The 15,640-nt window shown below is 38.6% G+C and overlaps 1 protein-coding gene across 1 annotated transcript in view; it reads left to right on the top strand.

The window, feature by feature from the left end:
* TRAPPC3L (trafficking protein particle complex 3 like) overlaps positions 1-15,640 on the top strand; it is a 39,457-nt gene that overhangs the window by 2,931 nt on the left and 20,886 nt on the right. Inside the window, exons 2-3 of the mRNA XM_030316212.1 lie at positions 164-261; positions 3,157-3,256. Coding sequence (XP_030172072.1) covers positions 164-261; positions 3,157-3,256 — 198 coding nt within the window. The remainder of the gene's footprint in view (positions 1-163; positions 262-3,156; positions 3,257-15,640) is intronic.

The raw sequence follows: 15,640 nt of genomic DNA, 5'->3' as shown, positions 1-15,640 counted from the left end.
ACTCTCAAAAGTCAAAATGGTTGCAATAATTAGTAGGAGGGTAGAAAAAAATGAACAGATGATCTCAAAGACTGCTTCCATTGGAAAATTTTGTTAAAAAAAATAGAGTAGCATGTCGTCCTTAGCTTTGCCTATAAAGTAAAACTAATTCTTTTTTCTCTAGAACAAAGATCTCTTTGTCCTCACCTATGGAGCTCTGGTTGCCCAACTGTGTAAAGATTATGAAAAAGATGAAGATGTGAATAAATATTTAGATAAAATGTAAGTAAAAGTCTTGTATTCTCATAGAATGTGCACTTTTTTCTTAACATCCTCTGCCTTTTGTCCACCTGTAAAGACTTTGCTTGCTCCGCTTTCCCAGCTCTAATATTTCAACAAATCACATTTTAAAGCTGAACATAATTTCTGACAACTGCCATTTGGGTTGTCATAAAGCATAATGTAACAGGAAGGAAACTTTTTTCTATGAAAGTCAAGCATGGACATTTTAATTAGAAATCATTTCTTTGCTAGTCACGTATAAGCAAGGGTATGGTAAAACTAAGATTGTTCTTTCAACAATGTGATGGGTCATCAAATTTGATTCTTTCCAGAAGTCTTTTGTTCTAATAAAATCCTTCTAACATATAAATATATGCTTATATAAGTATAGACCATGTATGGAAGGATATGCAAAAAATTAATAATGGCGATCGCTGAGAGAACTTGGAGACAGGGATTATGGGTAGAAGAGAGGTTATTTTTTTTCCTATGTAGTGTTTTCATTGTTTGAATGCTTATACCATTGTTATGCTTTACTTAAAAATATATTAAATGGAGAAACCACTACTTCCTTTTAAAACAAAGTCCATTCTCCTTGTCTTCATTAATGGAGATTCCTTCTGTACAAATTCAGCCTTTAATTTTCTCAGAATAATTATATGACCATCAGATTATTGCTCAATAATAAAATATCTTTCAACATTTTGGAACCTCTTAATTATGGATCCTGAAAAGGACTCTAACTGGGCAGTGACTGGAAAACCTGTCCTAAATAGAAGATTTAGTTAGAAAGGTTGAAGGGGGAAATCCAGCCTAGTTGAGCATTTTAGGGCTTCTAAAAATGGGCTCGTTGTGGTTTTGAGGGTGGAAAACAAAAAAGACAACATAAAGGAAAGCTTGAAAGGCTTTTTTTTTTTTGGAACCATGGTTTCCCTCCTTTCTATGCTTATTCTTTTTCTATTGGAAAGCTCTTTTTATGTTTTGTGTTTATTTTGGTTCACATAACTTATTTTTCATTTCTTTTTAATTAGTCAGGAGTACTTCCCAAGATAGTGTCTGTAATAGTGGGAGTTGCTAACCTATTTACATTTAAGTCATACTTCAACACGTGATATGGTATTTCTGGAGTACACATCATTTTATGTTGCTTATGTTAAATTTACATTGTTTTGTGAAACAGATATAGAAAATGAAGAAACTCATTGGCTGACTAAAAAAACATACCTTGATTAGCACTTGGGTGCACAGTTTAACAAATATGAGATATGAATGAAATATTGGAAGAATAAACTCTGAGAGTCTGTGGAAAGGCATTGCCTTAAGTAAAGCAATAATTCACATTTGGATTTTCTTTAATAGCTTCTGCTGAAAACATCTGACATTTTTAACTCAATATATAAACTATCTACAGAAACATACACTTTGATCAAAGCAAGATGTGTGTGTGTGTAGTGTGTATGTATTTGTGTGTGTTATATGTGTATGTGTGTAGTTTGTATCTATGTGTGTGTATGTATATATGTGCATGTGTATAGTGTGTATATATGTGTGTAATATATATATAAGTGTGTGTGTGTGTGTGTGTGTGTGTGTATACACTTACTGTGCTGACTGTAACATTTTGGCCTTCTATCACCCCTCACTGTCCAAGGCTGTGATATGCATAGAGATTAGAAAACGCTGGAAACATTTTTTTAAACGCAGTACAACCATTTCTGTAAAGTATATATTCTGTTCTTCAAAAGTTTTTTTAGTGCGAACTTTCTAGCTAGAATCACAAACAGTTTTCTCAGAAGGCAAGTAAGCCAAATTGAATATTTCTATCTACTGAGAAATATAGAGTGTCTCATAGACTTAGTGAATTAGTAAGCACTCTGACATTAAATCTGTCTCCCCCAACCACCCAGTTACCTATTATCCCCCCCCCCCACCTTTAGGCCCCATGGAACAGATATTCCCTTTACACACCATGCTGTCTTTATCTTGGTGGGCCTTCTATTGTTGTGTTCAAATCATTTCACTTGTCTACGTACATGTGGTTGTGAAATTAAAAGACCAATTTTGTGCCTATTGGTTAGCCAAAGCAGCCTATTCCTTCTTATTTCCACCTGTAAGGTCATATTTCCTCAGCTAGATACAAAGTTCTCAGGTCTATCTTGTTGAAGGTGTCTGCTCAGCCACATACTCAGCTATATTATGACATCTCAATAAGATGCTTTCAAAACTGTACTTGAGATACTACCCAATCTATTCATGGTAGGGTAGAGCTAACAGATAATATACTTTCTCCCAAGTCCCATAGGTTCAGTTTCCCTAGAATGAAAATGAATTTTCTGAACATCACTTTATTTTCTTTTTGCCAAATTTCAGAGTTCTAACTGCAGAACCTATGCTGGCAACAAAAATTGATTTTACTTTTCCCTTCTTCCTCTCCTTCCAGAGCCCATCCTGGATATGCCTGTTCCCTTACCATGATAACTATGCTAGGAGAAGAATGAACATCTAAGTACCATACCTGTAGCAGACAACAAGTTAGCTAGATCCTCGTTGGTTCCATCACCAGCTAGTGATGAGAAAGTTGCCAGTAAGAAACACTAGACTACAAACACCAACTTCCCTTAACTTTAATCTACACTGTCAAATTTGGGCCAGACATACCTCTTCAGTCTTCTCTGTTTATAGGAAACTAGTTAATATTTCCCAGATAAGTGCTTTGTGCTTCTGTGGTCTGTAAGGCAAATAAAGAGCTACTGTGAAATAGCCATTAGACTGTCAAGTTGCTTTACCTTTGTTATCCATTTATGCAAGTGCTAAACCGATGACTCCATTCTCAAACATTGATAGAATTCACTACTTAAATATTATTTTCAGACCACACTCTTTCCTTGACCACAGGGGATATGGCATTGGAACACGGCTGGTGGAAGATTTTTTGGCTCGATCTTGTGTAAGAAGATGCCACAGTTACTCAGAAATTACAGACATAATTGCCCAGGTAAATGGCAATTTTTTTGCCCTTTCACTATGTTTTGAGAAGCTTTGATTTGTCCTCAGTTCTGTGGTTTCTTCCCTGATTAGATAGGTTCTATCTGTATTCATCACTAGGTGCTAAGAGATTCTGATCGAAAAGAATTTTATTTTGGCACAGGGATAAGCTATTGTGAACAGAGATAAATGCTTTTAGGCATTAAGCATCTATAGATTTTTCTGAACACGTGGTGTGTGTGGAGTGTATTGTCCCACACTGGGAAAAATGTTTTGAGAGGTAAACAGAAAGGGAATGTAATAAGGCAACCTCATAATATGCATGCCCCAAATCAATTCCTTTGTATAATCATTTTAGTGCATGGAGGAAGTGGTCTTTGGCTGTCTTATAGAATATTGTTGCAGCCATTTTATTTCCAAAGCAATGTTTTCCCAAGAGAAAAATAAAATTCCTAAGAACCTTTGCAGACCTGATACATGAGAGACAACTTGGAATCACCCAAGACTAGCTCAAATCTCTTAGATATAAGACGATATGGGAAATGCTCCTTAGCCAGAATCCCTTTAATCTGGAAGCCTATGGCTATTAACCTAGGGTTGTTCATTTGTGGGATACATGGAAAGAATACATGGGTATCAGATATTTGTACGGTTCACCTCTGGGTTCTCACAACAGACCTGTGAATTCAGCCTCGTTCTTTTTCTCTCCCAATCCTTAATATTATTGTACATTGTCATACTGACTCTTCATGTGAGTGGCAATAATAGTTTTACATAGTGCTTTGTAACTCTAAATGCAGTTTTACGTATTTTTTTTTTGTCTTTCACACTTACATTATCCGTATGAAGTAAGCAGAGTGGGAGTTATTCCCATTTTCCAGATAAGAAAACGGAGTTCCAGAAAGAATATGACAAAAATTGAAGATTAGTATATATTTAAAAAATGTAGGCATTCAAAAAACACAATCCAAATTGTTATAATTCTTCTTGTTATAATTACTCTCATTATTTCATGGCTAGTGATCATGTGGTTGAAACTGAAACCCAGGTCTTCCAGTCTCAGTGTGGTGAGTTTATCACACAACTAAACAGTTTAAAAATTCCCTTTCCATGTTTTGCAGAATATAACTAAAGTGATAAAGCAGTAGTTAGAAAAATAAAATAACTTTTCACTAGGGCAAATGTATGGGCAATCCTACAAAAATACTAGATGTTTTAATGGAAAATATTTGCACTATATAATGTAGATGGTTGTGTTCTATTTCTCTAAGAATGCCATTGAATTTGATGAGGATTGCATTGCAAGAGCAGATCACTTTGGATAGTATGGACATTTTAACAATATTAAATCTTCCAATCTATGAACATGGGCTGTCATTCCATTTGTTTGTGTTTGTTTGATTTCTTTCATCAATGCAAGTCTTTCACCTCCTTCAGTTCATTCCTGGGTATTTTATCCTTTTTTTGCTGCAATTGTAAATGGGATTGTTTTCTAATTCTTTTCTGGGTAGTTCATTGTCAGTATACAGAAAACTAATTTTATGTTGGTTTTGTATCCTGCAACTTTGCTGAAATCATTTCTTAATTCTAACAGCTTTTTTGGTGGAATATTTAGGGGTTTCTTGCATTTAAGATTGTATCACCTGTGAAAAGAGATAATTTTACTTTTTTCTTTCCAATTTGTATGCCTTCTATTTCTTTTTCTAGCCTAAACTACTCTGGCTAGGACTTCCAGCACTAAGTTGAGTAGAAATGGTGAGAGGAGGCATCCTTATCTTGCTTGTTCCTGATCTTAGAGGAAAAGCTTCCCGTTTTCTACCATTGAGTATGGCAATGGGGAAAAATTGTCTTCAATAAATGGTGCTGGGAAAACTGGCTATCCACATGCAAAAGAATGGAATTAGACCCTTATACCATACATAAAAATGAACTGAAATGGATTAAAATGTAAACATAAAACCCAAAACTGTAAAACTCCTAGAAGAAAATAGGGGGAAAGTTTCATGACATTAGTCTTGGCATGATTTTATGGATATGACATCAAAAAGCACAGGCAACAATGGGGCGCCTGGGTGGCGCAGTCGGTTAAGCGTCCGACTTCAGCCAGGTCACGATCTCGCGGTCTGTGAGTTCGAGCCCCGCGTCGGGCTCTGGGCTGATGGCTCAGAGCCTGGAGCCTGTTTCCGATTCTGTGTCTCCCTCTCTCTCTGCCCCTCCCCCCGTTCATGCTCTGTCTCTCTCTGTCCCAAAAATAAATAACGTTGAAAAAAAAAAAAAAAAAGCACAGGCAACAAAAACAAAACAAGGAAGTGAGACTACATCAAACTGAAAAGCTTCTGCACAGTAAATGATCAACAGTGAAAAGGCAACCATGGAATGAAAGAAAATATTTGCAAACCAAATATCTAATAAGGGGTTAATGCCCAAAATATGTAAGGAACTCCTGTAACTCTAGTTTAAAAACTAGTAACTGAGTTAAGAAATAAGCGAGGAACTTGACTAGATATTTCTCCAACAAAGACATTCAAATGGCCAGCAGGTATATGTAAAAATGCTCAAAGTCACTTACCATCAGGGAAATGCAAATCAAAACCACACTATCACCTCACATCACCTCAGGTATATATTTCCATTATATTTATATTATTTATATTTATTTATATTATATTTATAATTTATATTTATACTTATATGCAACAAGTTTTGGGGAAGATGTGAAGATATTGGAACCCTCCACACCATTAGTGGGAATTCAAAATGGTTGTAGCCACTGTGGAAAACAGTTTGAAAGTTCCTCAAAAATTAAAAATAGAATTGCCGTAAGGCCTGCCAGTCCCACTTCTGGGTACTTGTCCCCCCAAAAATTGAAACCAGGATCTTGAAGAGATTTTTAGCACCCTTATATTCATTGCATCGGTATTCACAATAGCCAAGATGTGGAAAAAAAACCTAAAAGGCAATTGACAGATGACTAGATTTTAAAAAATGTGGTATATACATACAATGGCATACTACCCAGTCTTTAAAACAAAAAAGAGAGAGAGAGAGAGAGATTCTGCAAGTGAAACAACAATGGTTGAAGCCAGACACAGAAAGACAAGCACTGCCTGATTCCACTTAGGTGACGTATCTAAAATATTCAAATTCATAGAATCAAAGAGGGGAATGATGGTTGCCAGGGGCTGGAGGAGGAGGAAATGGGGAGTTACTAACTAATGGGCACAAAGTGTCAGTCAAGCAAGATGAATGAGCTCTAGAGATCTGTGGTACAACATTTTACCCATAGTCAACAATAGTATATTGTACACTTATAAATGTATTAAGAGGGTAGATCTCATGTTAAGTGTTCTGATTTCAATTTTTAAAAAGCTTAGAAGAAAGAGATCTGTTTGATATAAAACTAAGAACATATACAACATCCACTTTCCAAATATGTTTCCTCTAAACTTTTTGTATGTTTCTGATGTCCTGTAAATTCTATCTGCTCTCCATCCTCAACAAACTGGGAAAAATCCCACTCCCACTCCTATGCAAGATTCCTTCTTTCCAATGAAGACAATATTTCATCACCCTTACCCTTCTCTGGTGCAGAGGGGTTGTCTCCTGGCCTTTGCAGTTTCTTTCGAGGGCCCAGTTTTTCTCTCTCTTAATCATTTTCACTTCTACAGCAAATGTTCTCTTACATGTGGGAATGATGTCACCCAATTCAGAAGCATTTTAACACAGAGGAAGGGGCAGAACTTAGTTACATACTTGCCCACTGATGCTTGCTTATAATTAGCAGCTTTCATTAAAGGTCTGGCCTTCAGCAGCATTATCTCATTAATCCTTGTAAACTCTCCCGAGGGGAGGCAGGTGTCAAATGTTACAGAGTAGTTTTAGAGAGGAGTGGAGCAAGGTAGAAGAAATTTACCACAGTCTTATGGCCAGGGAGCATTGCAGGGTCAGGATTAGAACCTAAACCCTGTGATTTTTGTTTGGCTGCAAGCTCAGACAGACCATGCCTTTATACAGAACACCATCCTCATCCTCGCGCGGACTCAGCGTCTGAACAATTAGCTTTAGGCCCCAAAGTGCGCCATCTAGTGGTCTGAAAGAAATCCCATGGCAGGCCAAAATCATTGCTCGAAAAAGTCTGTAATCAGGCCTTACATTTTACATAAAAAGAGATGCCAGGCTAATTCTAAAGTCACATTCCTGCAACATCAAAATGCATCCATTTTTAAAACATGATTTATCATATACAAGTTACTTTTGTGGTGATTGCCTCAGTACTTCACACTTCAATTAAGACATATAATTTATAAAAATTGCCAGCAGCGTTGCAACATGATATTGCAAAACTTTAATGATACAGTGTCTTCTTTAGAAAAGCTCAAAGTAGTTGCCACTTATTATTTCTTCCCCTTACAAGAGTCCTGTGAAGTAAAACGGTATCTATCATTAGCCACATTTGACTGATGATGTAATTCAGATTTAGGATGATGCCGTCGCCAGTTACATAGTCATAAAAGCCAGCTTACAATTTAATTTTTCTGAAAAAGAGGGAGAGAGAGAGAGAGAGAGGGAAGCAAACCATAAGAGGACTCTTAAACATAGAGAACGAACTGAGGATAGCTGGAGGGGAGGTGGGTTGGAGGCTGGGCCAGATGAGTGAAGATTAAGAAGATTAAGAAGATTAAGGAAAGCGCTTGTGATGAGCACTGGGTGTTGTATGTAAGTGATGAGTCACTGAATTCTACTCCTGAAACCTATGCTGCACTGTATGTTAACTAACTAGAATTTAAACAAAATTTGAAAAGAAACAAAGAATTTTTCTGATCTTATTCTAGTGCTTTTCCCAAAAATTGTTTCTTTAAAACGTACTTTTGAAGATTTTCTCCTGTTATGACGGCTGTTCTGAGAAAACTGAAAATGTGGAATTTGCAGTAGAGTTAACATGGCTGATTTTAGTTGTATATATATTTCCAAATACATCATGACAAATGTTTTATATTAAGAGAAGCGAATTAGAGATTAAGTTAATCCTTTACTTTTTTAATGTTTATTTATTTACTTTTGACAGAAAGAGAGAGAGAGAGAGAAACACAGAATCTGAAGCAGGCTCCAGGCTCCAGGCTCTGAGCTGTCAGCACAGAGCCCAACACAGGGCTAGAAGCCACAAACCATTAGACCATGACCTGAGCCAAACTCAGACGCTTAACCGACTGAGCCACCTGGATGCCCCAAAACTTAATCCTTTAAAGTCAAGATGATCATAAGTTTACACTTGACAAGAGATATTATAACGTTCCCTTTGAAAAGTCACTTAAACACAAGAAGCTCTAGTCCATCATCAGATGTAGAGCGACAGTCTAACCATATCCAGTGCAGTCGAGATTGAAAGATAAGGATCCAATCCTACTCAGCCACATTCCCAGTGTGTGACCCTTAGCAAGTCATGTTGCCAGTCTGAACCTCAGCTTCCATATTTATCAGGTGGGACCTCTTACAGCTGCAGGTTTTTCAGATTTTCAGGCTTTGCTTCCCTCACCAAAATCTGGATGTGGAACTATAATCATAATAGCTGAGTGTGATGGGTGTAGCTTCCAAAGCCTCCCTCAGAACATCCATACCGTTCTAGTTATTGATGGTGTTTACAACTGCTTGGCTTAGCCACAACTCTGCCCATCAAAGCTGGGAAAGCTTTTTACTGTTAGGTCAGTGTCAATCATGATGTCATTATAAAGGGTAGAAGGAATTGATAATTTTTCAGGATAAACATCACATCAGGGGTGTTGTCACAGTAAGATGAAATTTTAGAGAAAAATATATAATGTGTAAAAAATATAAAAAGACTTGTAAAACTTGAAATTCCGATCCTTAGGTCAAAAAATTGAACCCTGATATATTGTCCTTGGAAATTCTGAAAAGTGAAAATGAGATCTTTTCCTTTTAATGCTATAAATTGAAATTTACCTTAATTAAATAATGTGTGCAATGATTTTTTTTGGTGAGTGATAGAAAATCAATGAAATAATTGAAAGGAAGCATTCATAGGAGGCAATAGAAGTAAGAATGCCTAAAGCAGGGAGGGAAAGCTAAATGGTGAATGTTGTAAGCACAAACTCTAAGGCAAAAGGCTTAGGAATATAATCCAGAGGAACGTGAATGGCAGAAGGATTTTTTTTAACTGGACGATCATTTTATTTAAAGAAATTGGTTCATTTAAGATTAGAGTTGAGGCTATACAGAAAGGTTTTGGTAAATCGTACTGGCCTTCTTTCTTTTATCTTGCTTCTGATCTGAATGCACAAAACCACCAAGTCTGCCTCTATACAAGTAATTCAAATATTTTGAAGCATAAAGCTCCCGAGTCAGTTCAGGATGGTGGCGGCTCCACGGCAATCTCCAATACAGATTTGTACTCAGAAGCACTGATGTTTTGCTTCTACGGGGACATACAAATGACTTTATTAGACACTTCCAGAGGGGTGTGCCATGACTGGGAAGGTGGATCAGTGAAGGCCCCATCAGGAGACAGAAACCACACAATCGTTTCAATAAGGAAGGTTTAACATGAAACATTATTAACTATTATAGGGTACTAGCTACTAAGAAAGGAGAAATGCTAAAGAATATCCTGGTGCTGAGAGAGAATACCCAAAGAAAAAACACACTTTGAAGAGGGTCTCTCTTCCCAAGGTTGAGGTTCAAACATCTTTGGCGACATGTGATTGCAGCCCGTGGATGCTGAAAAGGCCTCTGCGTTGTCAGGCTGAGATGGGTGGGTAGGAATTATGGATCAAAACCAGTGAGCAGAAATCCCCCACTGGGGTGAAGGTGGACCTGAAACTGGCAGTGAGGAAACCTTGAAATCATGGCCAGAACTGAGAAGCGAGTGCCACTGGGTATACAAAGCACTGCCAGTCACCGTTTCCTGTAGGAGGAAACCAAGAAAAGGTGCCCCAGAGCCAGGAAGAGAAGTCTGTCCTCCCGCTGCGTCCCTAGAGACCCTTCTACTGGCAAAGGAGAATGTTTGTGAGATCTATCTCCAGCATCACAAGCAGGGCAATGATGAGTCGGTTTGGAGCTGAGAGGCAATAATCTGACAACCAGCACAGAAGGCATGAGTCAGTAGGATTGTTACATACATTTCCATGGCTGTTGTTTACTTTGGTGGCCTCATGTTTGACCCATCCAAAAGGCTTGCCCACCCAGGAACTATTCTTACCTCTAAGGGTAAGAAGCTGGCCAGTGGAAGGGAGATGTGATGAGAAGGGAAGCTGCATCCTTCTCCCAACAGGGTGCTGTCAGCTTTTTGCAAATGGGGATGCAAAACAGACTGATGCGCATCATTTTCAATATGCAAACATCTGAAATAAAGACTTTCCATTAAAACACTGAAAGTTATTAAATACAGCCACTGGTTCGTTACGAATTTTCTCTCTAGCCAGATCTGTTCTCCCTCCCATAACTGTGAAATCTACTCTCTCCATTTATTGGTGCTAAAAGTGCCATTAAATGACATTGTGGGCCAAGGACCCAGAACACGACTGCCTAATAACTTGTGCTCTCTTCTCTAGAAGTCCAAAGAAGTGAGATGCAAGGCACAATGGTGGACTGGCACTTCAGCTGCCACCCAGTGAAAGTGTAACGGGGTTTAGACTTACCCGCTGTGTTAGGGCTTCATAAGCTTCAAATGGACCAGGTCCATTTTCTGACATGTGCCAAAGGTGAAACTTAGTTTTCTTTGTAGGAGGCAGGGAGTTGCAATCACAATGAGTAAACAAACATGACAGAACAACTTGGAAAGGTAAGGGAATCCAGGAGTATCCTTACCTAGAACATTTTTATTGTGAAAAAAAGAGCCACATAAGTCTGAATTTTAGCTTAATGTTTTAGTCTGTGAAACACAATTTTATTGTGTTTTGTGCCTGCTGATCTTCCAAGAATTTGCTCTTGACCAGCTTTTTTTTTTTCTTTTTGGTATATATTTCTATTCTCCATCTAACCGGAGCCAAAGTATTTTACAAAGAATGGAAATAATGTAGAGTTTTCTTGGGTTACTTCGATTTGACACTTGAGTGAAGTTATCTTTCATCTCTGGAAATTTTTATTTCCCCATCCTGTCTGTAAGATTTTCAAAGGGAGGGATAATTTCAAACATTCTTGGGGTTTGGCCCACAGTGCCATGGCAAACCAGTATATCGTAGACATTCATTAAGAATTGTCTAAATGAATTTGGAAAATATTCTAGATCTTTTCCCTCATGTGCACACTGCTGCTTCTCCTATTCTGTCCAGGAGAGGGCAGTGGTCCACATTCATCTCCAAATTAAAGCCTGCCTTCCATCCTGCCCTGATTTCTACCACCTGCAGAAGCTCTCTTATTTCAAGCAATATTTACCACATACAAATCCAGTGCTGTACTGGGTGTCATATGTGACTGATGGACCACGGGAATCTGCTCCTGAAGCCAAGACTACACTGTATGTTAGCTAACTTAACAATAAATTATAAGAAAGAAGAAAGAAAGAAAGAAGAAATCCAGTGCTCCAAAAGTGCCTGTGGCTCACCATAACCAATTTACAATAAAAAGATTAGAAGTGCCATAGGATCCTGGACAGGAAAATATTCTCATTAAATAATAGTGAACTCATTTTGATAATTTTATTGAAAGTTTCATCCCCTCCCCCCACCCTGCTTACTTATATGACTGTAGAAAGTTTAGGAGAAGGGAGAGATTCAGTCTTGCCCCTTGAGGTCAATTGTGATTGCAAAATGCAAGCACTAAATAGATAATCAAATCTTTAGAGATTACATTTTACATAATTTACTCAACAGGCATCTATCACTCCAGTTTATTATGAGGGCAAATAAAAAGTACAGTTATACCTTTCTCTAGTATAAAATCTAAAAAACGTCTCCTTAGTTGCACACACAAAAAATATACTTTCTAAACCCATTTATAAGATTTCATTAAGAGAAGTTAAGATAAAATTGAGCATTTAAGTAAATCATTTCCATTATTTATAGAAAGTATTTGAAATGTATCCTAAAACTCATCATAAAGCCAAAATTGTGTTGAATGTTTGGGTTATGTCAGGTCATAGTGGTTGATTGTAATGATATTCTGGGACACACCAGCTGGCCCCATGGAAAAGCAGAAATCGGGAAATCCCTCAGTCTACCCTGTCATGTCAGTAGCAGGTATCTGTGGTTCCCTCCTCCGGTCCTCGTCATTTTGGTGACTCAACTATTCTCTGCTGATTTTGCTCTTCAGCTACCTGCTAACATCTCTGTGTTCTTTATCTTCTCTCCACCTGAGTGACTCTGCTGCCTCAGGACTTCTCCTTACCCTCTTTTAGTCTTTCCCTTCTGGGTGTGTCTTCTGTGAGTCTCTGTGTCTCATATTCAAAGTCCCAAAAAGAGCCTCTAACTTGTCTTCTGTGAGTACAGACTTCATGGCATGCATCTTTTGTGGCCAAGCTGTGGACTGAGTGCCCAGGCTCTCAGATGCCCATCCTAGTCCATTATCTGTGATCCGAATGGCAGTGTAATGAGACACAGAGTCTGGCCATCCTAGAGAGCCCTCCAAGAAGGGGGTTGGGGTACGAAAAACGTTCTGAGATTTCCCCAAATGGGGCAAAGCAATTGGCAAAGACCATATTCTTCCTGTCTAGGAAATTAGCAACATTTATTTATGAGTCTTACTTACCTATGAACCCTGTGCTTGTGTTATTTGTCTTACTGATGCTGGTGTTTTGTTTTCCTTTATTCCAGAGGCTAGAATTCCTGTATAGAAGAGTATAGCAGGCTCCATTTAGCATGCTAACTATAAGGTATTGAAATAGAGAGAATTGTCTTTGTTATGTATTTGCAGATAATAAGTAAGCAACTTAAAAAAAAAATGCATCCTCTGGGAAGCAATCTGAGCCAGAACACATTATTTGTTGAAAGTAAATATTTTAGACCATTAGCAAGAATGGGGCAGGGGGTGTGGGGGGGAGGTACATTTCTCATAACGGTAAATTCAGAAGGAAGCTTCAATGGATGGGAGCCAGCCAGATTCTCCTAAGCAAAATGATGTTGTGCTACAACAGACAGTATTAGGTTCCTTTTGAATTTATTCTAAAGGACCAATCATAAAAGTTTGTTCTGGTCCTCTAATCCCATGGGGCTTTTGCTTTTGTTTCTTTTTCTAAATCTTTTTCAGTTCCTTCTCTTGGCATTCTCTGTCTTTCAGAAAATGTTACCAGAGATGACCTGATTTTTTATGTGAATAGGAAAACTGCCCAGGTGAAATTAACTTGAACCAGGCCATGCAAGACAGAGACATCAGCATATCTTAGGTTTTTTCTTTCTCTTAAAAACAAACAAAACAGGTTTTATTCCTTATGCTTCTGTATTTTACTTTCCCTCCATTCTTTTTCCAGATTGTATTTGGCTTCCTCCATTTTCTAAACAATGTACACGTTTAAAAGGAATACTTTCCCTAAAAGGCCTATTTCACAGTTCTGGGTGTAAGCCTAAGTGTAATGCACCCAGTACAATGCACAACACTTGAATTGTGTCAACATCCTGATTCTATGCACAAAATCAGGAGACTTTTCTTAGTCCTTTGAATGTTTTGTTTTTTTTTAACCAGGATGAAAATTTAGATCTCAGTTTAAAGTTGCCTCCATTCCCACCCCCCTTCACCCTCCCCCACCCGCCAACCCCCCACACCCCCCGACACACTCTCCTCCTTCTTACACACAATTTGCTTGAAGGGATAGACTAAAAAATGCAGCCTGAGAATGGCATAGAACGGAGGGGAAACCTGGAACCTTTTTATTAGGCAACCCCTGCCCTTTGTTAAAATCTCTCATTGATGTAGAGGTCAGGTTTTTGCTCATGATCCTCTCAAAGGTGACTCATCTCATCAAGGCTGGGAGCACTTCACAACCCCTGTCTCGCTGTCAGCATCACTCCGTGATATGCCCTGGCTCAGCCTTCTGCCTTCCAGGACACGGAATGGAAGCTTTGTGCTCCCCACACAGATGCTCATGGAGGGGAACTGCCCTTCAGCTCAGATCTGCTCCACCTTAGGCAACTCAATGCTGTGGGCAAGATAATCTCCAGACAACCTGGATAATCTGGGGCGAGAAGAGAGGAGAGGGTGGAGGGAGGCTACCACTGGTTTCACCTACCTCAGACACCCTATAGTTGTGACTGTCAGTTCAAAGATATGCCCCCACCATCCTAAAGTATTTAGGTGTCTTGCCACTGTTTATACTAGAATAATCTGTAAATAGATGTTTGAGAAGGTGGCCATGATTGTATGTGCATCCCACCTCCACCCAGAAAATTGAAGCGGGAAACTGAGGTACCGGAATGGCAGAGTCCTCACAGTCTAGGTTGGATTTGAGACCCAGGCATTCTTCACCATGTGACCTGTGTGGGGAGCTGATGGGGTGAGGAGAAAATGAGTGAAGAGTCAGTAATTAATCCAAAGGGTCTGGACGGAACTGGAGAGTGAGTGTTCACAGGCGACAGGACGCAACTGGAGACCAGGTCACTAAGAGCACTTCCCAGTGTGGTTCCAGGGGGGCTGGATCCTAAGGGTAAAGCACTGTAGGTGCCTTCGCCCTCAACACCTTCCCAGGATTCCTGTTCCTTTTCATCCTTCAACTGAACAATGGAAGCTAATCAGACTAAGCCTAAATAGAACATCTTTCTTTGCTTTTTTTTTTTTTAATTTAAATTCAAGTTAGTGAACATATAATGTAATAATAATTCCAGGAATAGAATTTAGTGGTTCATCACGTACTTATAACACCCAGTGATCATCACAACAAGTGCCTTCCTTAATGACCCTCACCCATTTAGCCAGCCCCCCACCCAACACCCCACCATTTAGCCCAGCCCCCCACCCAACACCCCACCAACAACCCTCAGTTTGTTTCTCTGTATTTAAGAGTCTCTTATGGTTTATCTCCCTCTCTGTTTTTTATCTAATTTTTCCTTCCCTTCCCTCATGTTCATCTCTTTTGTTTCTTAAATTCCACATATGAGTGAAATCATATGATATTTATCTTTCTCTGACTTATTTCACTTAGCATAATACACTCTAGTTCCATCCATGTTGTTGCAAGATTTCACTCTTTTTCATCACTCAGTAATATTCCATTGTATATATATACTACATCTTCTTTATCCATTCATCAGTTGATGGACATTTGGGCTCTTTCCATACTTTGGCTATTGTTGATAGCGCTGCTATAAACATTGGGGTGCATGTGCCCCTTCCAATCAGCACTCCTTTATCCTTTGAACAAATACCTCATAGTACAATTGCTGGGTCATAGTGTATTTATTTTTAATTTTTTGAGGAACTTCCATGCTGTTTTCCAAAGTGGCTGCACCAGTCT

Source organism: Lynx canadensis, chromosome B2 (assembly GCF_007474595.2).
Source record: "Lynx canadensis isolate LIC74 chromosome B2, mLynCan4.pri.v2, whole genome shotgun sequence".
Classification (NCBI taxonomy): Eukaryota; Metazoa; Chordata; class Mammalia; order Carnivora; family Felidae; genus Lynx; species Lynx canadensis.
The sequence above is the reverse complement of the archived record's forward strand: the minus strand, read 5'-3'. Positions and strand labels throughout refer to the sequence as shown.